The sequence below is a fragment of the Phocoena phocoena genome, chromosome 3 (assembly GCF_963924675.1).
Source record: "Phocoena phocoena chromosome 3, mPhoPho1.1, whole genome shotgun sequence".
Classification (NCBI taxonomy): domain Eukaryota; kingdom Metazoa; phylum Chordata; class Mammalia; order Artiodactyla; family Phocoenidae; genus Phocoena; species Phocoena phocoena.
The window spans coordinates 118213945-118231638 of NC_089221.1; the positions used below are offsets into that span (position 1 = coordinate 118213945).

General features: G+C 44.8%; 3 protein-coding genes across 3 annotated transcripts; all 3 read left to right on the forward strand.

Annotated features, from left to right (window-relative positions):
* The first annotated feature begins 217 nt into the window (after positions 1-217).
* LOC136120254 (protocadherin alpha-2-like) lies at positions 218-4830 on the forward strand. Its single transcript, XM_065873696.1, is given in 3 exon segments — positions 218-2623; positions 2625-2662; positions 4827-4830. Coding segments are annotated over 3 exon segments (2448 nt in total).
* Positions 4831-6972: 2142 nt separating this feature from the next.
* On the forward strand, positions 6973-9381 carry LOC136120001 (protocadherin alpha-3-like). The gene has a single exon (XM_065873407.1). The coding sequence runs from the start codon at positions 6973-6975 to the stop codon at positions 9379-9381; it is 2409 nt and encodes an 802-aa protein (XP_065729479.1).
* Positions 9382-13347: 3966 nt separating this feature from the next.
* Positions 13348-15771, forward strand: LOC136119940 (protocadherin alpha-4-like). The gene has a single exon (XM_065873295.1). It carries the CDS (start codon positions 13348-13350, stop codon positions 15769-15771), a length of 2424 nt encoding a protein of 807 aa, XP_065729367.1.
* The last annotated feature ends 1923 nt before the right edge of the window (positions 15772-17694 follow it).

Consider the following 17694-nt stretch of genomic DNA (forward strand, 5'->3'; position numbering starts at 1 on the left):
TCTACAGAATAAATAGTAGAGCCTACATTTTGGCCACATGATGTCGCTGTCTACTACAGTGTATTCTGTAGGAAGAAAAATACCCAGGGCCCTCTTGTCACTCCAGAGAGACAGAACAATAAGAGAAGCAGCAGGACTTGAGCAGAGACTAGAGGACAATATTTAAAATTTTGCAAAACATGATATTCTAATTTGATCAACTCGCTGAGTATTGGTGATGGTGTCTTCTAAGAGTAGGGGCGGAGAGGTCGGGTGTCTGCTACTCTTGCTTCTGCTCCTCGCTGCAGGGGAGGCCAGGAACAGCCAGGTCCACTACTCCGTCCCCGAGGAGGCCAAACACGGCACCTTCGTGGGCCGCATCGCCCAGGACCTGGGGCTGGAGCTGGAGGAGCTGGTGCCGCGCCTGTTCCGGGTGGCGTCCAAAGGCCGCGGGGACCTTCTGGAGGTAAATCTGCAGAATGGCATTTTGTTTGTGAATTCTCGGATCGACCGGGAGGAGCTGTGCGGGCGGAGCGTGGAGTGCAGCATCCACCTGGAGGTGATCGTGGACCGGCCGCTGCAGGTGTTCCATGTGGAGGTGGAAATAAAGGATATTAATGACAATCCGCCAGTATTTCCAGTGACAGTAAAGACTATCCGGTTTCACGAATCGAGGCTGCTTGACTCGCGGTTTCCTCTAGAGGGGGCGTTTGATGCAGATGTCGGAGTAAATGCTCTTCTCTCCTACAAGCTCAGCTCCAGTGAGTTTTTCTTTCTAGATATACAGACAAATGATGAACTAAGCCAGTCTTTGTCTCTTGTGCTGAGGAAATCTCTGGACAGAGAGGAAACTGCCGAGATTAATTTGTTACTGGTGGCTACTGATAGGGGCAAACCTGAGCTCACAGGCACCGTTCAATTGCTTATTAAGGTATTAGATGTGAATGACAATGAACCTACTTTTGACCAATCAGTTTACAAAGTACAATTGTTAGAGAACATCGCAAAGGGATCCTTGGTGATTAAATTAAATTCTTCTGATGCAGATGAAGGATCAAACAGCGAGATTGTGTATTCATTTAGTAGTGATGTGTCCCCCAATATAAAGACCAAGTTCAAAATAGATCCCAGCTCAGGGGAAATCAGAACTAAGGGACAATTAGATTATGAGGAAGTGAAATCTTATGAGATTCAAGTCATTGCGTATGACAACGGAATTCCACCAATGTCTGGGCACTGTAAAATTTCAGTAAAACTTGTGGACATCAATGATAACACACCAGAAGTCTCAATCACGTCTCTTTCACTTCCCATCCGAGAGGATGCTCCGCTGGGAACAGTCATCGCCCTCATCACGGTGTCTGACCGCGACTCCGGTGCCAACGGGCAGGTGACCTGCACCCTGACCCCCCATGAGTTCTTCAAACTGGTGTCCACGTTCAAGAATTACTATTCGCTGGTGCTGGACAGCGCCCTGGATCGCGAGAACCTGGCGAACTATGAGGTGGTTGTAAAAGCGCGGGACGCGGGCTCACCTTCCCTGTCGGCCACAGCCAGCGTGTCCGTGGAGGTGGCCGACGTGAACGACAACGCGCCCGCGTTCGCGCAGCCCGAGTACACGGTGTTCGTGAAGGAGAACAACCCTCCCGGCTGCCACATCTTCACGGTGTCGGCGCGGGACGCGGACGCTCAGGAGAACGCGCTGGTGTCCTACTCGCTGGTGGAGCGGCGGGTGGGCGAGCGAGCGCTGTCGAGCTACGTGTCGGTGCACGCGGAGAGCGGCAAGGTGTACGCGCTGCAGCCGCTGGACCACGAGGAGCTGGAGCTGCTGCAGTTCCAGGTGAGCGCGCGCGACGCGGGCGTGCCGCCTCTAGGCAGCAACGTGACGTTGCAGGTGTTCGTGCTGGACGAGAACGACAACGCACCCGCGCTGTTGCTGCCCGGGCCGGGCGGCGGGGCGGGAGCGCTGAGCCAGCTAGTAGCTCGGTCGGTGGGCGCGGGCCACGTGGTGGCGAAGGTGCGCGCGGTGGACGCGGACTCGGGCTACAACGCGTGGCTGTCGTACGAGCTGCAGCCGGCGGCGGGTGGCGAGCGCAGCCCGTTCCGCGTGGGGCTGTACACGGGCGAGATCAGCACGACGCGCGCCCTGGACGAGGCGGACGCGCCGCGCCAGCGCCTGCTGGTGCTGGTGAAGGACCACGGCGAGCCGGCGCTGACGGCCACGGCCACCGTGCTGCTGTCGCTGGAGGACAGCGGCCAGGCGCCCAAGGCCTCTTCGCGGGCGTCGACGGGCGCCGCTGGCGCGGAGGCCGCTCTGGTGGATGTGAACGTGTACCTGATCATCGCCATCTGCGCGGTGTCCAGCCTGTTGGTGCTCACGCTGCTGCTGTACACGGCGCTGCGGTGCTCGGCGCCGTCCAGCGAGGGCGCGTGCGGGCCCGGGAAGCCCACGCTGGTGTGCTCCAGCGCGGTGGGGAGCTGGTCTTACTCGCAGCAGAGGCGGCAGCGGGTGTGCTCTGGGGAGGGGCCGCCCAAGGCAGATCTCATGGCCTTCAGCCCCAGCTTACCTCAAGGTCCAGACTCAGCAGAAGAAAGGCAACAACTCTCAGAATCAGAACAGTTCGGAAAGGTGAGTCTTTTAATTTGTTTTTTCTGTCGGCTCTAAAATTGTTCTATTTTCTTTGTTCTCTATGATTCTATTAATTTTTAAAATTAATTATTATTGGAGTACAGTTGTTTTACAACGTTGTGTTAGCCTCCATTGCACAACAAAATGAATCAGCCATACACATTCTATTAATTATTTTGATTCATAGCTTTGCTTTCATTTTGTATCATTTTCTTGTACAATATATGGTGTGAATTAGAAATCAATTTCTTGCATTGAGAAGAACTTAAATGCTTTTCTTATTTTTACATTTTGGATTTTCCTTAATTAAATCTTGCCATGAAAAATAGGATTAAAGTATTGAGGAAACACTTCAGCAAAATTTGAAAGCTTAACATTACGTGTAAATATTTTTTCTCAAATTAAAAAATCATAATTGGAAAAAATTTAAAGAGGATGATTATGGAATACATATTTTCAATTTACACCATCCATTCTGTCAGAATATGCTGGGAATTTCCTAAATTATTCTTTTGATCAAGAATTCATTTATCGGGCTTCCCTGGTGCCGCAGTAGTTGAGGGTCCACCTGCCGATGCAGGGGACACGGGTTCGTGCCCCGGTCTGGGAAGATCCCACATGCCACGGAGCGGCTGGGCCCGTGAGCCATGGCCGCTGAGCCTGCGCGTCCGGAGCGCGTGCTCCGCAACGGGAGAGGCCACAACAGTGAGAGACCCGCGTACCGAAAAAAAAAAAAAAAAAAAAAAAAAAAAAAAAAAAAAGAATTCATTTATCTTTATCTGTTTATTCAACACTTAATATGTTAGTTTTTCTTTTCATGTATTTTAAAGCAGCCTGAACAGATTTTTAACGGCAAGACATCCAAAGTATATATCATAACTCATTACAACACATGACATCACTTAGAAATCATTGCTAATCTTAGGTATGTCTTTCAGTAGTAAAAAGATTTCACATTTGCAAAATCCTTAGAGTTTTAAGGCACAGTAGAGAGTTTATTGAGAAAAAAAATCTCCCTCAGTTTTGTTTAATTAAAAAAGTCACATTGTGGGGTGACCAGGTGGTGGGACTTTTTCTTCATACAAGTGGAGAGTACTTTAACCCAGTCTTTATGTTACTGGGGGTGCTTAGTCACGCTTAAAGTATATCACTGGACTAATGTATGCAGACCTCCCACTGTGCAGAGAATGACCACCTTCCTTTGGTACCACACACTATGCCTGTGATAACATTTTCCAAGACTGAGCTCACTTAATTTCACCTGGCAGCAACTATATTCCTAATGAAGTTGGAGTTTTTCCAAAAGGCAAAGACTGGCATTGAATGACTACATTTTCATTGGTAACTACTATGTTGGGTAATTAAAACACTAAACTTGATGAGTAAATAAGTAAATGTTACACTTGGAAGGGAAATTAAAAACACTTTTTCTTTCAACAAAAGGAAGATGTCTTGGGGTGAAATTACTGTCTTCTACTACTCTTTTGTCCTTAGTTATTTGCTGGTTTATTTCCTCCCAAATGATGAATTGATGAATCAAGAAATAACTTCCACTAAGTGATCTTAGCTTTAGCCATTTCACAGATAGGCCAGAATATCATTTCTATCTGGGATCTGCTATTAAAGGAATTGAGGAGTTTGGTGGGAAAATACTGAACTTCATTTAAGGATAATCTGTTCCTGTGGGAAATATATTAGCGCCTTAGAGTTGATAAGCCTCAAAATACAGTGAGTATATATTTCCTGGGAATCAGAAAAGTTCATCTGAGGCTTTACAGAGAAAAACAAATGGCTGAAGCTCTTTCTTGGGATGAGTCATCCCACCTAGAGTACTATAGCTACTCACCACCTTCTTGAGACTAGTGTACAGAAAGTGTGAATGGTCAGATGGAATCTGTCCTACTGGAAGTCTGGCTACTACATTTCTACTCTAGGTAAATGGTAAGATTTAAAATTATATCCAGGTGTACTCATATCTCCAGGAGTCACAATACATCACTGTATAAATTCTTATTGATTTCTTATTCCTTATTTACATTTTCTTGATTCAGTTGCCAAAAGAGATGTCTAAGTGAGAGTAGATATTATTCACTGATACCTTAACCACACATTAGCACAACTTTAAACTCATATAGTTACTTTAGTATTAATTTCATCTCATAATAATCATTATGGAATCTCCTCTGTTATAAATTCCCTGTGCCATTCCAATTTGCAGATAGTATACACTTAAATGTCATGAAATGTGAAGTATTACAGTAAGTTGTGAAAGCCATCTCAATATGAAGTCCATGATATTTAAAATTTTTAAATTTTGTCTCTCATTTTAAAACTAGCTACTACCTTTTAAGATCCATCAAAGCACTAACTGGCATATTGATATCTTAATTATGTCCTAGATACACTCTTTTCCAAAATAATTCTTAAATGTTTACTTTTTAAAAAAAGATTTCTTGATGTGGACCATTTTAAAGTCTTTATTGAGTTTGTTACAATATTGCTTCTGTTTTTTATGTTTTTGGTTTTTTGGCGCCGAGGCATGTGGGATCTTAGCTCCCCGACCAGGGATCAAACCCGCACCCCCTGCATTGGAAGTCTTAACCATTGTTCCACCAGGGAAACCCATTAAATGTTTACTTCTTTTTCATGAACTAGTACAAGAGAATCAATTAGAAATTATCTGTTTGATATTAACAAATATCATTAATGTAACTTACCTCTTTACTTATATTCTTGAGAAAGTTAATTTAAAATATTCACTTATTTATACATTAAAATTTAATTGATAATTTATTCTATTCTAAATGTGAATGATAAAATATGAGTAAGTTGCAATGCAGTCTTGCATTCAATGAGTACATGGAAAACCTCGTATGAAAACTTTTCTCCTAATATTTAAATCACATTTTTTGTTTGTTTGTTTTTGGCTGTACCCTTGGCAGTGGAAGCATGGAGTCCTAACCACTGGAGCACCAGGGAATTTCCTTAAAGCACACGTTTGATTTCATTTTAAAAGAGTCCGACTATAAGCAAAAATCTGGGCATTCTCTTACCTCTCTAAATTCAACCTCTTCCCATGAATTTTCTTTGCTCAGCTTCCAAATGCTCAGAGAATGCATGCCTTTTACTAACTTTACAGAGACATTTAGTATATTTCATTGCCTAGTCTTACATGTGTTGAGTGAGTCATATTCCAAAGTTACTTTTCTCTCTTTAATAATTGGTTAAACACCAATTATTACAAGTAACAGCTTTTAAACAAATTGGAATCCAGAAATTCATCCAGAGTGGAGATTATTAAAAACAGAATTATTTCATATTGTGAACATGTTAAGATATACAGGTAAATTGAAATGTACAGGTGATGTGTAAATTTAAAAAACTAATATACTTTTCCTTGGTATGATATGAATATAACAAATATCCAAACACACAGTGTTTTCATGCAACAAAAACCAAATTTACAGAATAACTGCACTGTAAAAGACTGACTTGTGGCATCTTTATATAAACAGCTGAGACAGCTAACAAAGTTGCATTTGTTGGATAAAGGACACAGGAGTGGTTCGTAGACATTCTACAAAGTAAGAAACATATTTTATAAATTAACGATTGCCATAGTAATGTAGAAGTAAAATTTTCAATGTCTGTTGTTTTGACGGTTACAAATATCAAAGACCCGATTTTTCTGTAAAATGTAGACTTTGTGGCCAAGTGGTTAAAGTCATGAGTCTTGAATCATATTGAGATCCTACTCAACACCACCAGTTAATATTACTTTTAAGTTACTTAACCTGTATGCATTTCCACTTCACTGTTTGTAAAAAGTGAATCATATTAATACCTACCTCAGAGGGTTGTTGTGAGAATTTAATGGGATAACCCTACTAAAACAAATGAAATAGTACTTGTCACATCGGAAATATTTCCAAAAGATGTCCACTACTGTTATAATAGTAATCACTATTTTACTATATTTAACTATATGCCATGGATTGGCCTAATTTAAAGTCATGAATTAGCATAAAAGTTCTAAGGATATATTTTGATAAAATATGAAGACTTTGAGGAGTGCTCGAAGGAAATTACAGGGGAAAAAAATGGGGGAAAGTTCAATGGAAGGAAAAAAAGGTAAATACATTTATTTAATACTTACACATTTAGCCACATGATGTCGCTGTCTACCGCAAGGTATTTCACCACAAAAGATGTACAGCATTTATTACGTACTAAGATGCTGGTTTTCCTCACCATCTCTGAAATACGTGCACGGAATGATTAAGAAATGAAAAATAAGGAACTAGAAATATTTTTAAATTTTTGATCGATGCAAAAGCGACCCAATATTTGGAAAAACCCTTGCAATGGTATTTTTCTGGAGAGAAGGTCGGGGAGTCTGGCGACTACTGCTTTCGGTTCTGCACCTCCTATTCTGGGAGGCAGGGAGCGGCCAGGTCCATTACTCTGTCTCCGAGGAGGCCAAACACGGCACCTTCGTGGGCCGCATCGCCCAGGACCTGGGGCTGGAGCTGGCGGAGCTGGTGCCGCGCCTGTTCCGGGTGGCGTCCAAAGGCCGCGGGGACCTTCTGGAGGTAAATCTGCAGAATGGCATTTTGTTTGTGAATTCTCGGATCGACCGGGAGGAGCTGTGCGGGCGGAGCACGGAGTGCAGCATCCACCTGGAGGTGATCGTGGACCGGCCGCTGCAGGTGTTCCATGTGGAGGTGGAGGTGAAGGACATTAACGACAACCAGCCGGTTTTTCCAATGGCAGTAAAAAATTTGTTTATTTATGAATCTCGGCCGCCTGGTTCTCGGATTCCGCTAGAGGGCGCATCAGATGCAGATATCGGAGCTAATTCGCTATTGACCTACACTCTTAACTCCAATGAATATTTTACCTTGGATGTTAAAAGAAATTATGTGGAAATTAAATCACTTGGACTTGTGCTGAAAAAACTTTTAGATCGAGAGGTCACTCCTGAGCATCACTTACTTATAACAGCAGTTGATGGTGGGAAACCAGTACTCACTGGTACTATTCAACTGAAGATCACCGTTGTAGATGTAAACGACAATGCCCCAGAGTTTGAGAGCACGATCTACAAAGTCAGATTATTTGAAAATGCACCAAACGGTACCCTAGTAGTGACTGTTAACGCCTCTGATTTGGATGAAGGGATAAATAAGGACATTGTGTATTCTTTCAATACAGACATGTCAGCAGATACTTTGTCGAAATTCCACATAGACCCTGTTAATGGATACATCAGTGTAAAGGGTAACATAGATTTCGAGTTCACTAAGTTATATGAAATCCAGGTAGAAGCAACAGATAAAGGAAATCCCCCAATGGCAGATCACTGCACGGTTGTAGTGGAAATTTTGGACACCAACGATAATGTACCTGAGTTGGTTGTCAAATCACTCTCTTTACCTGTATTAGAAGATGCTCCACTAGGAACGGTAATCGCTCTGATCAGCGTTTCTGACGGCGATTCCGGTGCCAACGGGCAGGTGACCTGCACCCTGACTCATCATGTACCCTTCAAGCTGGTGTCCACCTTCAAGAATTACTATTCGCTGGTGCTGGACAAGGCCTTGGATCGCGAGAGTATGGCGAACTATGAGGTGGTGGTGACAGCGAGGGACGGGGGCTCGCCTTCCCTGTCAGCCACAGCCAGCGTGTCCGTGGAGGTGGCCGACGTGAACGACAACGCGCCCGCGTTCGCGCAGCCCGAGTACACAGTGTTCGTGAAGGAGAACAACCCTCCCGGCTGCCACATCTTCACGGTGTCGGCGCGGGACGCGGACGCTCAGGAGAACGCGCTGGTGTCCTACTCGCTGGTGGAGCGGCGGGTGGGCGAGCGAGCGCTGTCGAGCTACGTGTCGGTGCACGCGGAGAGCGGCAAGGTGTACGCGCTGCAGCCGCTGGACCACGAGGAGCTGGAGCTGCTGCAGTTCCAGGTGAGCGCGCGCGACGCGGGCGTGCCGCCTCTGGGCAGCAACGTGACGCTGCAGGTGTTCGTGCTGGACGAGAACGACAACGCGCCCGCGCTGCTGCTGCCCAGGCCGGGCGTCGGGGCGGGCGCGCTGAGCCAGCTGGTGGCGCGGTCGGTGGGCGCGGGCCACGTGGTGGCGAAGGTGCGCGCGGTGGACGCGGACTCGGGCTACAACGCGTGGCTGTCGTACGAGCTGCAGCCGGTGGCGGGTGGCGCGCGCAGCCCGTTCCGCGTGGGGCTGTACACGGGCGAGATCAGCACGACGCGCGCCCTGGACGAGGCGGATGCGCCGCGCCAGCGCCTGCTGGTGCTGGTGAAGGACCACGGCGAGCCGGCGCTGACGGCCACGGCCACCGTGCTGCTGTCGCTGGAGGACAGCGGCCAGGCGCCCAAGGCCTCTTCGCAGGCGTCGTCCGGCGCCGCGAGTGCGGATACGGCGTTAGTGGATGTGAACGTGTACCTGATCATCGCCATCTGCGCGGTGTCCAGCCTGTTGGTGCTCACGCTGCTGCTGTACACGGCGCTGCGGTGCTCGGCGCCGCCCAGCGAGGGCGCGTGCGGGCCCGGGAAGCCCACGCTGGAGTGCTCCAGCGCGGTGGGGAGCTGGTCTTACTCGCAGCAGAGGCGGCAGAGGGTGTGCTCTGGGGAGGGGCCGCCCAAGGCAGACCTCATGGCCTTCAGCCCCTGTCTTCCACCGGGCCCCATTAGTGGGGATAGAGAAGAGCAGACGGATGTGAAGGTTGATCTTCCTGCTAAGGTGAGTAACTTTTAAAAATCCTTTCAAAACTGTCTTTGTTTTTAATTCTCAACGTTACTACTCCTTTGGAAACATTTTAATAGTTAATTAGTCTTGTTGCTGTCAATAGAGTTTTCAAGGTATTGGTTTTGTGGTTAAAGTGTTTGAATTTCTTGTGACTAATGTCTTTGAACCGAATCAGCAATAAATGGTAAGACCCATACTTGCAGGTTTTTAAAAGTCGCTGTAGAATTATTTTATTGCTACAAATCTGGATAGAAACTAAGTATATTTTCCAGGGTAAATTGAATTGATTAGAATATTTGACTTAAACTGTGGTATGCTAATACCTGCACAATGCTTCAGTAACTTATGACACTTTTTATTGGAAATTCCTACTGGATGTTAGTCCAAATGTCACTGACACTCTTCCTTTTTATTATGCTTTTACATATTCTGTTTCAAACATTAGTTTATTAAGCCTGTTGTCTCCTACAGAGCCTCTTTTACTCACTTATCCATTTATCTGTATTCTCAGTTCCTTCTTTCTACTTGAACATGATTGTTTTAATTTTTGTGCTCACATTTGACAATACTGTGTATTGTTGCTAGTTTTCCAATTGGGTAAAAAAAAATTAGAATAATAAATTTATTGCTTTTAGAACTGTATCATTTTCTCCCTTCTGTTTCTCACTACTTTTTATTAGTAAGCATTCAATAGGAAGTGAAATTTTAATACTCTCTTTAGTATATCATAATTTAGAAAATATTGCTTTCGAAAGAATATTATTAATCTTGTTAAGAAATATTTTCTATCTGAACAGTGTAGAGAAAAATACTGTATATCTCATTTTGAAACTATTCAATTAGCAAAACTTATTTATTATTAACCTCTTTTACATGCAGTATTAATGATGCTAATGTCCAAAAAGTTCAATATGTCAATGTTATTACTGGTGACCCTCCTCTGAATACCAACCTATTAATGTGTGTCATGTAGCAAGTACAAAGTTCCAAATAACTGGAAGTGAAATTATTTTCCATTCATTCCCCTATTTGGTATTTGGTCAGTTACCCTAGTAAAAAGTTGGTCACCCATTGAAGTTTCTTTGCCACTGGAAACCAAAGCTTAGGTATGTTAGTGACTGGAGAATGGGCAAGTATTCTAAACCATTAGAGACAAAAATGAAGATACCAACCTTGCTCCGGTGTATTCCATTCTAATTGTGTGGAATACTTTTCCACACAAGTTATGTACTACAACTTCCTACTTCTTTGTTCAAGTTTCCTTGGTGAAACCTGATTAATACTCAATGACATTGTGGGATAGGCCAACATATAAAATACATAATCCTCCTTTTTTCCACTTCCATTTCCTCTTTCTGGCACTGTCCTTTGTGGCCTCCTGTCCATCAAGTATGAGCCACAGCATGTCTAACCTCAGTTCACTGTTTATTTTATTAGGTATCATTTTCATCCTATTGTGAATAATAGGGCCATCCAGAGTTCTTGTCTTCCAGGATGTGGGACTTCAGTCTTCAAATCCAGCTCCCCTCTTCAATTTTTTTTTTTTTAGTACAAATGGGCATATAGTTTTATTTTTAAATTTTATTTATTTATTTTTGGCTGCGTTGGGTCTTTGTTGCTGCGCACGGGCTTTCTCTAGTTGCGGCGAGTGGGGGCTACTCTTTGTTACGGTGTGCAGGCTTCTCATTATGGTGGCTTCTCTTGTTGCGGAGCACGCTGTGCTCTAGACATGGGGGCTTCAGTAGTTGTGGCACGTGGGCTTCGTAGTTGTGGCTCACAGGCTCTAGAGCGCAGCCTCAGTAGTTGTGGTGCACAGGCTTAGTTGCTCCCCGGACCAGGGCCCGAACCCGTGTCCCTGAATTGGCAGGCGGATTCTTAACCACTGTGCAACCAGGGAAGTCCTCCTCTTCAACTTCTTGACTAACATGATTCTCAGCTAATAAGACATTTTAAAGACTTTTGAGTTTTTCCCTTTAGAGGTGTGTTGTCTGTATACCTGGTAAATAGTGAATAGCTCCCAAACAAATATCCTTTCTATTCTTTCGCATACCTCATCTATGCATTTAATTACTTGCAAAATAAAGTAAATGGACAGGGAGTCCTTTTCACTTCCTTTCAGTGTGTTTGACACTAATCCTTTTGCACAAATCTGCAGTTTGGGTACTGGAACAGTGAAACTACTTTGATTTATGTTTTAATTCAGAAAAAATGGGGGGGCAATGTGGCTTTTCGTAGAAAGGGAGCCTAGAGCTATTTTCACTAGATTGATTTTTTTTTTGTCTTAGACAACTACGGAGTAAGAGGTTTATGAACATAAAAGTCAAGGAAAGTTTTAAAATAGCTACCATCATGTCCTTCTATATTGTTTTGTGTGTGTCAGGGAAATATATTATGCTCTATTATTTGGGAATTCTTTATTGACCATTAGAACTATTAATGTCTCAAAGATCATGATTGCCAGGAACTGGAATGAAAACTAAGCTAAAATCCAGGTTTTCAATGTGGAAATTGAAATATACCTTAAGTAGAGCAATGTCTAAGGAAAATATTTTTGTATCTCTGGAAAATTATAGAGGTTGCTGAGATATCATATTTCTTAACTAGCTGCATGACCACCTTAATTTAATGCATTTTACTAAGCAATTGAAGAAAACCAGACCATTCTATAGGGTAAATGTTCAGCAGATATTCAGTAAGTATTCTGAGCTACTAAACAATTATAACACAAATATTCTCTTTAAAAGTTTATACTTCAAAAATGGAGGATTAGACACACATACCCAAATGCCTACAAAAGAGAAATTAATGTAATAAATGTCCCAAGTGATTTTATCTAGATGCTATAGTATAAAAGAAAATAAAGATGCCTGCCCAATTGGCTTAATCATGAAAGTCTTTGTTGGTCAAGGAAGTTTTAACTTGTTATATAATGGGGGAAACTGCTTTGAGAAGAGTTTGGAAATGATGGATATTACTTAGGCAGGGAATGAAATGAGTATATCTGTTTCATGAAAAATGTCATTGGAAGCAGGAAATTGTCCACTTTGACTAAAATATGTGAGTGCTGTAGGAGAGAATACAAGTTGAGGCATATTAGATCCTGGAGAACAAGCAAGCGTTTATAAACTGTAAGAGACAAAATGAGAATACCCATCTTGCTCATGGGAGGTGAATAGGTTCCACTGAATAAAATTATCTGGAATACTTCCCAACACAAATTATATACCGAAACATCCTACTTCCTTGTTAAAGCTTCCTTGTCCACAGCAAGGAAGACTTTCAATTAAGTGCTGATGGTCTTTGCTTCCTTTTTCAAACATTTTTGAAATTCTCTTTCAATGACTTATTTTGGAGATCAGAGTTTTCCTAGAGCTTAATTCTCTGAAATCTTCAACACCGGGAATGTAAAATCCAATGATGAAGAGTGTGTCATCATTAATAACTACCTTTCATCACTCTCAGGAACACACACACACACAAAACCTGTCATGAATTTCCTAACCAACACTTTGCCAATTGTATATTTGCAAAGTGCTATGTTAACTACAGTTCGGTCTCTGTAAATACTTAAAACTTCTATGAAAAAAGTATTTCCACTGAAGTGAAAGCTGCTCCTGTGGTGAAACTAAGGATCACAATAAATCAGTGGTGCAAAATGTGTATCTCAGTGGTGCAAAATGTGTACCCCAGTAGTACAAAATGAGATTCTATTCTCCAAAGGCGGAATGGATGAAAGAATAATTAAGACTTAGAGTATGCATTTCCAGAATCTGTTACTTACAGTTTGGAGCCACATGATGTCGCTCTGTACCATAAAATTGATCCGATAGAGCGAGAAAGAAAGAAAAAAAATCCCTCCTATTCTTACTGTAAAGAAGCTGCATCCACCATCCAGATGCTGAAAAATGGAGGATGCAGTGGGACTGGACTGAACGGTCAGGAGATATCTCTTCATTTTGAAACAAGACCCCCTTCATGAGAACAAAGCACTGCGGGCTTGAGATGGAGTTTTCCTGGGGAATCGGCCAGGAATACCGGCGTTTGCTGCTCTCACTTCTGTTCCTTGCAACCTGGAAGGTCGGGAGCGGCCAGGTCCGCTACTCCGTCCCGGAGGAGGCCAAACATGGCACCTTCGTGGGCCGCATCGCCCAGGACCTGGGGCTGGAGCTGGCGGAGCTGGTGCCGCGCCTGTTCCGGGTGGCGTCCAAAGGCCGCGGGGACCTTCTGGAGGTAAATCTGCAGAATGGCATTTTGTTTGTGAATTCTCGGATCGACCGGGAGGAGCTGTGCGGGCGGAGCGTGGAGTGCAGCATCCACCTGGAGGTGATCGTGGACCGGCCGCTGCAGGTGTTCCATGTGGAGGTGGAGGTGAAGGACATAAACGACAATCCTCCTGTGTTCCCGGGAACACAAAAGAATCTGTTTATGGCTGAATCCAGGCCGCTTGACTCTCGGTTTCCACTAGAGGGCGCCTCCGATGCAGACATTGGGGCCAACGCTCTTCTCACTTACACACTGAGCCCCAGTGAGTATTTCTCGCTGGAAAAACCATCCTATGAAGAGCGAGTAAAACGTCTTGGGTTAGTATTAAGGAAACCTTTAGACAGAGAAGAAGCCCCGGAGATTTTTTTAGTGCTTACCGCCTCTGATGGCGGCAAACCTGAACTAACTGGCACCGTTCAGTTACTCGTCAAAGTGCTGGACGCCAACGACAACGCCCCAGCTTTCGACAGAACACTCTATGAAGTGAAATTACTGGAAAATGTTCCTAATGGAACGTTGGTAATTAAACTTAACGCCTCAGATTTAGACGAAGGCTTGAATGGGAATATTACATATTCATTCTCAACTGATATTTTACCAAATGTGAAATCCAAGTTCTACATAGATCCAATTACTGGAGAAATTATGGTAAAGGGATATATCGATTTTGAAGAAAGCAAATCCTATGAAATTCTTGTAGAGGGCATTGATAAGGGGCAGCCCCCACTTTCTGGCCATTGTACAGTTATGGTGGAAGTTGGCGACACCAACGATAATGTCCCAGTAATGGAATTCAAGTCCTTGTCCCTCCCAATTAGGGAAGACGCTCCACTGGGCACCGTCATCGCCTTGATAAGTGTGTCCGACCTCGACTCCAGTGTCAATGGGCAAGTGACTTGCACCCTGTCGCCCAGTGTTCCCTTCAGGCTGGTGTCCACCTTCAAGAATTACTATTCGCTGGTGCTGGACAGCGCCTTGGATCGCGAGAGTGTGGCGAACTATGAGGTGGGGGTGACTGCGAGGGACGGGGGCTCGCCTTCCCTGTCAGCCACAGCCAGCGTGTCCGTGGAGGTGGCCGACGTGAACGACAACGCGCCCGCGTTCGCGCAGCCTGAGTACACGGTGCTGGTGAAGGAGAACAACCCTCCCGGCTGCCACATCTTCACGGTGTCGGCGCGGGACGCGGACGCGCAGGAGAACGCGCTGGTGTCCTACTCGCTGGTGGAGCGGCGGGTGGGCGAGCGAGCGCTGTCGAGCTACGTGTCGGTGCACGCGGAGAGCGGCAAGGTGTACGCGCTGCAGCCGCTGGACCACGAGGAGCTGGAGCTGCTGCAGTTCCAGGTGAGCGCGCGCGACGCGGGCGTGCCGCCTCTGGGCAGCAACGTGACGCTGCAGGTGTTCGTGCTGGACGAGAACGACAACGCGCCCGCGCTGTTTCTGCCCAGGCCGGGCGTCGGGGCGGGCGCGCTGAGCCAGCTGGTGGCGCGGTCGGTGGGCGCGGGCCACGTGGTGGCGAAGGTGCGCGCGGTGGACGCGGACTCGGGCTACAACGCGTGGCTGTCGTACGAGCTGCAGTCGGCGGTGGGTGGCGCGCGCAGCCCGTTCCGCGTGGGGCTGTACACGGGCGAGATCAGCACGACGCGCGCCCTGGACGAGGCGGACGCGCCGCGCCAGCGCCTGCTGGTGCTGGTGAAGGACCACGGCGAGCCGGCGCTGACGGCCACGGCCACCGTGCTGCTGTCGCTGGAGGACAGCGGCCAGGCGCCCAAGGCCTCTTCGCGGGCGTCGACGGGCGCCGCTGGCGCGGAGGCCGCTCTGGTGGATGTGAACGTGTACCTGATCATCGCCATCTGCGCGGTGTCCAGCCTGTTGGTGCTCACGCTGCTGCTGTACACGGCGCTGCGGTGCTCGGCGCCGCCCAGCGAGGGCGCGTGCGGGCCCGGGAAGCCCACGCTGGTGTGCTCCAGCGCGGTGGGGAGTTGGTCTTACTCGCAGCAGAGGCGGCAGAGGGTGTGCTCTGGTGAGGGGCCGCCCAAAGCAGATCTCATGGCCTTCAGCCCCAGTGTACCTGACTCTGGGGACAGAGAGGATCAGCAGCCAGCAGCTGAGGATTCTCTTTCAAAGGTTAGTGTATAAATATCCTTTATTTACTCTGAAGTCTCATATTCTTAAATTTTTAAAAATTTATTTATTTTTGGCTGTATTTGGTCTTCGCTTCTGCGCGCGGGCTTTCTCTAGTTGCGGCTAGCGGGGTCTACTCTTCGTTGCGGTGCGCGAGCTTCTCATTGCGGTGCCTTCTTGTTGCGGAGCCCGGGCTCTAGGCACGCGGGCTTCAGTAGTTGTGGCACACGGGCTCAGTAGTTGTGGCGACTGGGCTGTAGAGCACAGGCTCAGTAGTTGTGGCGACCGGGCTTACCTGCTCCGTGGCATGTGGGATCTTCCCGGACCAAGGCTCCAACCCGTGTTTGCCGCACTGGCAGGCGGATTCTTAACCACTGAGCCACCAGGGAAGTCCCTCATATTCTTTAAGTATATCAATTTCTTCTTAATTAAAAAAATTCTCAGAACCAAATTTCTCTGAATTAAATGTTTACTTCTTACATACCTTTTTAAACTAAAATCTTTTAGAATTACAGGACACTAAGGCAATACATGTTGTTTTATTTTTATTCTTATTCAATGCATATTATAATTAGTGTTATAAATTTTGTGGTTACTATCTTCACCTACTTGTTTTCAGTTGTAATCAGCTTTTAGAGAGCATTTTCTTGTTATTTGCTCATAATACACTGAAAAGTGCACAGAATGAATATTATAGCTCTATCAGCTACTTGGAAGTGAAAACTTCTATTACCTCCACTCCAGAAGCCACTAAAATGCACCTCCCAAATATCTTTCCCCTCTTTCTCTCCCAAATGTAGCCACAGTTTTAACTTTATAAATGATTTTGACCTGTTTCCTAAATTTTATCGAAATGGAATTGCACAAAATGTATTATGTGTGTGCATGTGTTTGTGTGTTCTTCATATTTATCATTCACCATTGTATGGAATAATCCATATTGCCATATGTACTTGGAGTTCATTTAATTTATTATGTTCTCTGGTACTTTGTTTTATGAATAGGGTGTGAGTTATTTGCTCCACTCTTGAGAATTTTACATTATTTCTCTTTATGTCTATTTCACATATTTCTGCCATCAATATATTTGTAACATTTTCAATGTCCGTGTACACACTTTTCTCTATTATTTAGCTAGGATCGAGATTAGTGGAACATAACCTATGTACATATCTTCTTCTTTAATTGATAATGTCAATCAGTTTCACCAAATGCTTTTACCTGTTCACACTCATGCTAGCACTGTATGAATTCCTATTCTTCTTCATCTCCACAACTTGGCATTGTTAGTTTATTTATATTGTTGCCATTTTGCTGGATGTGTTTATGTTTCTTGATTTGTAATTGAGGTTGAACACCTTTTGGTGTTATTATTATTGGCCATTTTTAGATCCTATTTTGTGCAGTAGCTGTTCAAGTCTCCTACCTATTTTTCCTATGCTGTTGTATTCATCTACTGATTTTTGAAAATTTTCATATACTGGATATAACCCCTTTCTTGATTTTGCACTCTTCTACACTGTGACTTCTCTTTTTGTTCTTTTGTCCTTTGGTGAATAGAAATTTTTAATTTTAGTTAAGTTCAGCTTATCATTCTTTTCTTCTTGATCCTGTTCCATGAAGATAATTTCTTGTGGTGTCTTTTGTTTAATTGGTCACATTACATATACAATCCATTTTGAATTTTTTGTCTTTATTGGAACATAGGGGTCAAGATTAATTTTCCCCAAGGATATTCAACTGAAGCAAGACCACTTGAAAAAGATGAGTTCCACATGTTTTATAAAACACCTTTCTGTTATATAACCATGGTCTTTTTGTTGTTATTGTTGTAAGCTATTTGACTTTTTTTTCATTAATGTCATGTTGCCTCTTTCATTTCCACTTAAATTTGTATGTAAATTCCATAAAAACAACTCGGTGAGGTTTTGATTTGGA